Genomic DNA, 7,520 nt, shown 5'->3' on the forward strand with positions numbered 1-7,520 from the left:
TGTGTGTGTGTGTGTGTGTGTGTGTGTGTACCTGCTATAGTGTAGAGGGCAGTGTGTGTTTGTTTTTGTGACTTGTCAGGACATTTTGTCCCCACAACTATACTAAAACCTGAACAAGGTGACTTGTGGGGACATTTTTCATGTCCCCACATTTCAAAAGTCATTTTCTGGCTCAGGGTTAAGTTTTAGGGTCAAACTTACAATTAACTTTAGACTTAGAATTGGGGTTTCTTTAAGGTCCAGGTGTTGTTGGTTAAGTTTAGGGTTAAGGTTAGCCATTATATATAGGTAAAGTTTAGCCATAAATGTTACTTTATTGAGGTTAAGGTTAGGGTTAGGGTTAGGTAAGGTTAGGGTTAGGGTTAGGGTTAAGGTTAAGGTTAGGGCAAGGGAGCATGGAATTTAGTTTTTCTGGTCCCCACATTTCACAAAAACAAACATGTGTGTGTGTACCTGCTATAGTGTAGAGGGCAGTGTGTGTGTGTGTGTGTGTGAGTGTGTGTGTGTGTACCTGCTATAGTGTAGAGGGCAGTGTGTGAGTGTGTGTGTGTGTGTACCTGCTATAGTCTAGAGGGCAGTGTGTGTGTGTGTGTGTGTGAGTGTGTGTGTGTGTACCTGCTATAGTGTAGAGGGCAGTGACCACCAGCATCAGGACAGTAGACAGGTAAAGGTTCCATCCAAGACACACCTGGACAAACAACGCCCCTGAATACAGGTCTGTCTGGAGGGGAGGGGCAAGATGTCAGGCCATTGGTTGTCATGGTAACTCCTGTTACACCAGAACAATGACATCTCGGTTTGTCTACCTGTGTGTCAGTCTGTCTGTCGATCTGTGTGTCTGTCTACCGGTCTGTCTGTCGGTGTGTCTGTCGGTCAGTCTGTCGGTCAGTCTGTCGGTCGGTCAGTCTGTGTGTCGGTCTGTGTGTCGGTCTGTGTGTCGGTGAGTCTGTGTGTCAGTCGGTCAGTCTGTGTGTCAGTCGGTCAGTCTGTGTGTCAGTCGGTCAGTCTGTGTGTCTGCCTGTCCGTCGGTCTGTGTGTCTGCCTGTCCGTCGGTCTGTGTGTCTGCCTGTCCATCAGTCTGTGTGTCTGCCTGTCCGTCGGTCTGTGCGTCGGTCTCTGTTTCTGTTGGTCGGTCTGTCTGTCGGTCTGTGTGCATCATCTTTTTGCAAGAGCAATGAAGTGCTATGTTAATGTTCTCCGATTTTGGCTGTTAAAAACATAATAAACTGTGTCTACGATAATAGTAGCCGATCCATATAATGTGATTAAGTAATCTAATATTGATATCTTTCTCACAACAGTAATAGACCTACCTGGTGTTTTATCTTTTTCAGATTGTTTAGAAGGTTAAGCAACTATTTGTCAGATAGCTGTAACATGGCACTGCCTTCAAGGTAACACATTATATGGAATTTATCACAATATTTGAAGCAGAAAGGTGTGTCGGGAAGCACCCTGCCAAAGGATGATGAGTTGCATTTGATACAGCCACCTCAACTCCATACAGGAAGGCCATGTAAATCTGCAATCATTGGTTATCATTGGCTGCTGATGACATTGACTTTAAACTAAGAGAGCAGTTGTATAATAACAGTTTATTTTTGCAATTGGTGTTTGGAAAATCCATCGCTGGTGGCCCTAATAATCACAGGTTACATTTGCGCGGGTAAAACGTGTTCACGATTGCAGACGGGCATTTGCGTGCCTGGGGTTTCCGCAGCGTTTTGACAATGTTGGTAGTTGAGGAGCAAGACATCAGACTACAGCACATTTTGTGAATGTGAGAAAAGCTACGGATATCTTAATGATTATATACAATAATGTCAACATCCTTTTCGAGAAATTGGCATTTATTTATCAGCAATGTTTGGAAGAAATAAAAACAGAAATAACAGAATAGGCTAACACATCCTTAGATTTGGGGTTTTTTTCAGATTAAGAGTCAGACTCTTAGATAAATTGGAATGACTGAATATCTGACAGACCTTTAGTGTGTAATGTAGAGATGTAGACCAATCATATTGAAATTGGAAGCAATGGTTTAGAAACCCTTTCCAAAGGCACTTTACATAACCCAAAAGGTATAATGCTAATTCTGGTTTTGGCCAAGTATATAAACTGTAACATTGACTGATCGTGCAAAAGGTATTTGTCTTCTAATGCCTCTTAATATCAAAATAATCAGATTATGTTACTGAGTTTGAGTAATCCAAAAGTTACATTACTGATTATAGATGTGGATAGGTAACTTGTATTATATTAATGGTCAAATCTTTAGATATTTGTGAGTAAATGCGGCCCATTCAATTAATTAAATTAGATTATTAAACTTTTTTACTTACTGCCATGATTTTAAGACAAAAATATTGCTAAATTAGAATAATATGTCCCTAGAATAGAACAAATAAAAAAATATATTTTCAAGAATCCTTAATCCCTTCTTCAGTTTTACCATTTTGAGAAACTATTTTGAGGAATAGCAAGTTTGCTGAAATTTCTTAAGTTAACAAAATAAAGTTAATAAGAAATGTCTTGAGAAGGACTGTGAATGCAGGCCTCAGTCATCCTGGAAGTCAAGACCAACACTAACCCTCACTGTGCCTCATTCAATGAGGAAGTCAAGACCAACCCTAACCCTCACTGTGCCTCATTCAATGAGGAAGTCAAGACCAACCCTAACCCTCACTGTGCCTCATTCAATGAGGAAGTCAAGACCAACCCTAACCCTCACTGTGCCTCATTCAATGAGGAAGTCAAGACCAACCCTAACCCTCACTGTGCCTCATTCAATGAGGAAGTCAAGACCAACCCTAACCCTCATTGTGCCTCATTCAATGAGGAAGTCAAGACCAACCCTAACCCTCACTGTGCCTCATTCAATGAGGAAGTCAAGACCAACCCTAACCCTCACTGTGCCTCATTCAATGAGGAAGTCAAGACCAACCCTAACCCTCATTGTGCCTCATTCAATGAGGAAGTCAAGACCAACCCTAACCCTCACTGTAACTCAGTCAATCAGGAAGTCAAGACCAACCCTCACTGTAACTCAGTCAATCAGGAAGTCAAGACCAACCCTAACTGTGCCTCTGTCAATTAAGAAGTCAAGACCATAATCGTTAAGCTCTGGAGGAAACTCTCCAGTCTTCTACCTTCATTGACCTCATAGGGACACAACTAATTATAATCCCAACCACTAAACTAACCTCCACCTGCCTCAAGGACTCTCCAGCGTGTGAGGAAGCCATATCACAAATATCCCAAACCCAGATGGGTCGCCTACACGGGACGATTAAACCATTATTACTGGTTGTATAGATGCCACATTGAAAGGTTATTCATTTTTACTGTTAAATTACTTTCCCAATATTAGGTCCTTAAAAATATTTTTTTTCTTCATGAATGTCCCAGTGTGTGTGTGTGTGTGTGTGTATTTGTCATATCTTACTGATATCTTGGTGAAGACAGACAGCATCAGAGACAGGACAGACAGATACGTTCTGATTCTCTCTCCTCCAAATCGCCGACCTAAATACTCAGGCATAGTGACAATCTGGAATAGAAGACAGACACTGAGATCCGCCCAGCAAAGGAATGTTGAAGGGAGGAGGAACAATCAGCACCTCATCACCTGATCAGCCAGCAGCAACCTGCCGGCAATATAAATGTTTGACTCACCCCTGAACAGACATACACAAGTGTGTGACTCACCCCTGAAGACACGTACACAGGGACAAAAACCCAGGCCAACGCCAGCAATACATAGGTGGCCTAATGAGGGAGGGGGAGACAGAGAGGTGTGGGCAGAGAGTGGGGGAGAGGAGTGGGTAGACAGTGGGGGAGAGGGGGGTGGGTAGACAGTGGGGGAGAGAGGAGTGGGTAGACAGTGGGGGAGAGGGGGGTGGGTAGACAGTGGGGGAGAGGGGGGTGGGTAGACAGTGGGGGAGAGGGGGGTGGGTAGTGGGGGAGAGGTAGACAGTGGGGGAGAGGGGGGTGGGTAGACAGTGGGGGAGAGGGGGGGTGAGAGAGATTATACTATTATACTACAAGTCCTTCAGTATATATATATATATAAGTCCGACAGTATATACAAACCAGATTCCAAAAAAGTTGGGACACTGTACATTTGTGAATAAAAACAGAATGCAATGATGTGGAAGTTTCAAATTTCAATATTTTATTCAGAATACAACATAGATGACATAACAAATGTTTAAACTGAGAAAATGTATCACTTTAAGGGAAAAATAAGTTGATTTTAAATTTCATGGTATCAACACATCTCAAAAAAGTTGGGACAAGGCCATGTTTACCACTGTGTGGCATCCCCTCTTCTTTTTATAACAGACTGCAAAAGTCTGGGGACTGAGGAGACAAGTTGCTCAAGTTTATGAATAGGAATGTTGTCCCACTCTTGTCTAATACAGGTTTCTAGTTGCTCAACTGTCTTAGGTCTTCCTTGTCGCACCTTCCTCTTTATGATGTGCCAAATGTTTTCTATGGGTGAAAGATCTGGACTGCAGGCTGGCCATTTCAGTACCCGGATCCTTCATCTATGCAGCCATGACATTGTAATTGATGCAGTATGTGGTCTGGCATTGTCATGTTGGAAAATGCAAGGTCTTCCCTGAAAGAGATGACGTCTGGATGGGAGCATATGTTGTTCTAGAACTCGGATATAACTGTCAGCATTGATGGTGCCTTTCCAGATGTGTAGGCTGCCCATGCCACACGCACTCATGCAACCCCATACCATCAGAGATGCAGGCTCCTGAACTGAGTGCTGATAACAACTTGGGTTGTCCTTGTCCTCTTTAGTCCGGATGACATGGCGTCCCAGTTTTCCAAAATGAACTTCAAATTTTGATTTGTCTGACCACATAACACTTTGCCACAGTCCATTTGAAATGATCCTTGGCCCAGAGAAAACACCTGCGCTTCTGGATCCTGTTTAGATACGGCTTATTTTTTGACCTATGGAGTTTTAGCCGGCAACGGCGAATGGCACGGTGGATTGTGTTCACCGACAATGTTTTCTGGAAGTATTCCTGAGCCCATGTTGTGATTTCCCTTACAGTATCATTCCTGTATGTGATGCAGTGCCGTCTGAGGGCCCGAAAATCACGGGCATCCAGTATGGTTTTCCGGCCTTGACCCTTACGCAGAGATTGTTCCAGATTCTCTGAATTATGATGGTATCCAATTAAAACTGTGACAGTAGTCTGTTACTTTCCTATTTAAACAGACACAGTAGTCCAATTCAATCCTATTTAAACACAGTAGTCCAATTCTATCCTATTTAAACACAGTAGTCCAATTCAATCCTATTTAAACACAGTAGTCCAATTCTATCCTATTTAAACACAGAAGTCCAATTCTATCCTATTTAAACACAGTAGTCCAATTCTATCCTATTTAAACACAGTAGTCCAATTCTATCCTATTTAAACACAGTAGTCCAATTTTATCCTATTTAAACACAGTAGTCTGTTACTTTCCTATTTAAACACAGTAGTCCAATTCAATCCTATTTAAACACAGTAGTCCAATTCTATCCTATTTAAACACAGTAGTCCAATTCTATCCTATTTAAACACAGTAGTCTGTTACTTTCCTATTTAAACACAGTAGTCCAATTCTATCCTATTTAAACACAGTAGTCTGTTACTTTCCTATTTAAACACAGTAGTCCAATTCTATCCTATTTAAACACAGTAGTCCAATTCTATCCTATTTAAACACAGTAGTCCAATGCCATTCCACTGCATACCTCAATTTGATTGTGATTGGTGGTGATGTCATAAAGGGTGAGATCACATTTTCAGAACAGTGCGTTTATGGAGTAGCTTGGCAATTTGGGGACCATGTAACCGGAGTGCACCTTTAACAATCAGGTGAAATACTGCCCCCTGCCTTCTCATACATGTACTAACACTTCTCATCAATAATGTGAAAGGTACTATAGTATATTATTAATAATCAGGTTGAATACTGCCCCCTGCCTTCTGATGAAGGTACTAACACTAAGAAATAACATGAGAGGTACTGTAGTATATTATTAATGATCAAGAATACGCAATCTGATGGTACTACCTATGTATTTTTTACAATTCAAAGTGTTATTGCAAATATTATAATTATTATTATTGCATACCATTATAGATTGTAATAACACCGTAACATGACATAGGACAACATTACAGTGGGGAAGAAACATACATGACATAGGACAACATGACAATGGGGACATGACATGTCATAGGACCACATTACAGTGGGGAAGACACATACATGACATAGGACAACATTTTAGGGAACCACCAGTGCCCTAATGCTCCCAGAATGCATCTTAAACAATATCTGTTTAAGTTCTGTTAAAATAGTAATTTTCTATTTGTGTTCTCAAATTAAACCTATAAAATGTGTGTGTTAGGGGTGGAGTTTACATACATTCCATTCAAAGCCAGCTACAGCGATGCCTCCAGCAGCTCCTGTTCCAGCCAGACCGATGAACAAACCAGAGCCTTCACTACTGGCAAACAGGGATGCTCCGATCTGCACACAAATGTATTCCCATTCAAAGTCTGATGTTCCCTAAGTGCTAACATTGACATGTAAACCAATAAGAACAATCCTAAAGTACATATCAGCCTTCTTGTTAAGTGGGGATATCCATTTATTTTGATAATTGTTCCAGTAATGCATTTTATACAAAGACACACACACAAACACAAATAGTCCAGATGGTTATTCCAGAAAAAAGGCTCAACAAATTCAGAGTTTGCAAAACATATCCTGCTGCTCGTTACCAGATGAGGGAGGCATGGCTGGTTCTCATTTTAATGATTAGTGAGGTGCAGATTGGTGGATCCAACTATTTTAAAAAGGTCCTCATAACGATAATAGAAAACATGATGGACATGATAATAAAACATGTGATGGACACGATAATAGAAAACGTGATGGACACGACAATAGAAAACATGATGGACATGATAATAGAAAACGTGATGGACACGACAATAGAAAACGTGATGGACACGATAATAGAAAACGTGATGGACACGATAATAGAAAACGTGATGGACACGATAATAGAAAACGTGATGGACACGATAATAGAAAACGTGATGGACATGATAATAGAACATGTGATGGACACGATAATAGAAATTGTGATGGACACGACAATAGAAAATATGATGGACACGACAATAGAAAACATGATGGACACGATAATAGAAAATGTGATGGACACGATAATAGAAAACGTGATAAATAGCATAGCTAATCTGCTATGAACTAAAACGTTATTGTTAATCAGTCATATGAGTATAGGCCTACATGACATATGAGTGTAGGCCTACATGACATATGAGTGTAGGCCTACATGACATATGAGTGTAGGCCTACATGACATATGAGTGTAGGCCTACATGACATATGAGTGTAGGCCTACATGACATATGAGTGTAGGCCTACATGACATATGAGTGTAGGCCTACATGACATATGAGTGTAGG

At 41.0% G+C, this 7,520-nt stretch overlaps 1 protein-coding gene across 2 annotated transcripts in view; it reads right to left on the reverse strand.

The window, feature by feature from the left end:
* Positions 1-7,520, reverse strand: part of slc5a10 (solute carrier family 5 member 10) — a 58,292-nt gene that overhangs the window by 47,332 nt on the left and 3,440 nt on the right. For both annotated transcript variants that reach the window (XM_034294163.1, XM_029122083.2), the window contains 4 exons: positions 6,448-6,552; positions 3,709-3,768; positions 3,446-3,550; positions 616-721 (listed from right to left, as the gene is read on the reverse strand). In XM_034294163.1, the coding sequence (XP_034150054.1) occupies positions 616-721; positions 3,446-3,550; positions 3,709-3,768; positions 6,448-6,552 (376 nt within the window). The remainder of the gene's footprint in view (positions 1-615; positions 722-3,445; positions 3,551-3,708; positions 3,769-6,447; positions 6,553-7,520) is intronic.

This window comes from Esox lucius, chromosome 9, assembly GCF_011004845.1.
Source record: "Esox lucius isolate fEsoLuc1 chromosome 9, fEsoLuc1.pri, whole genome shotgun sequence".
NCBI lineage: Eukaryota > Metazoa > Chordata > Actinopteri > Esociformes > Esocidae > Esox > Esox lucius.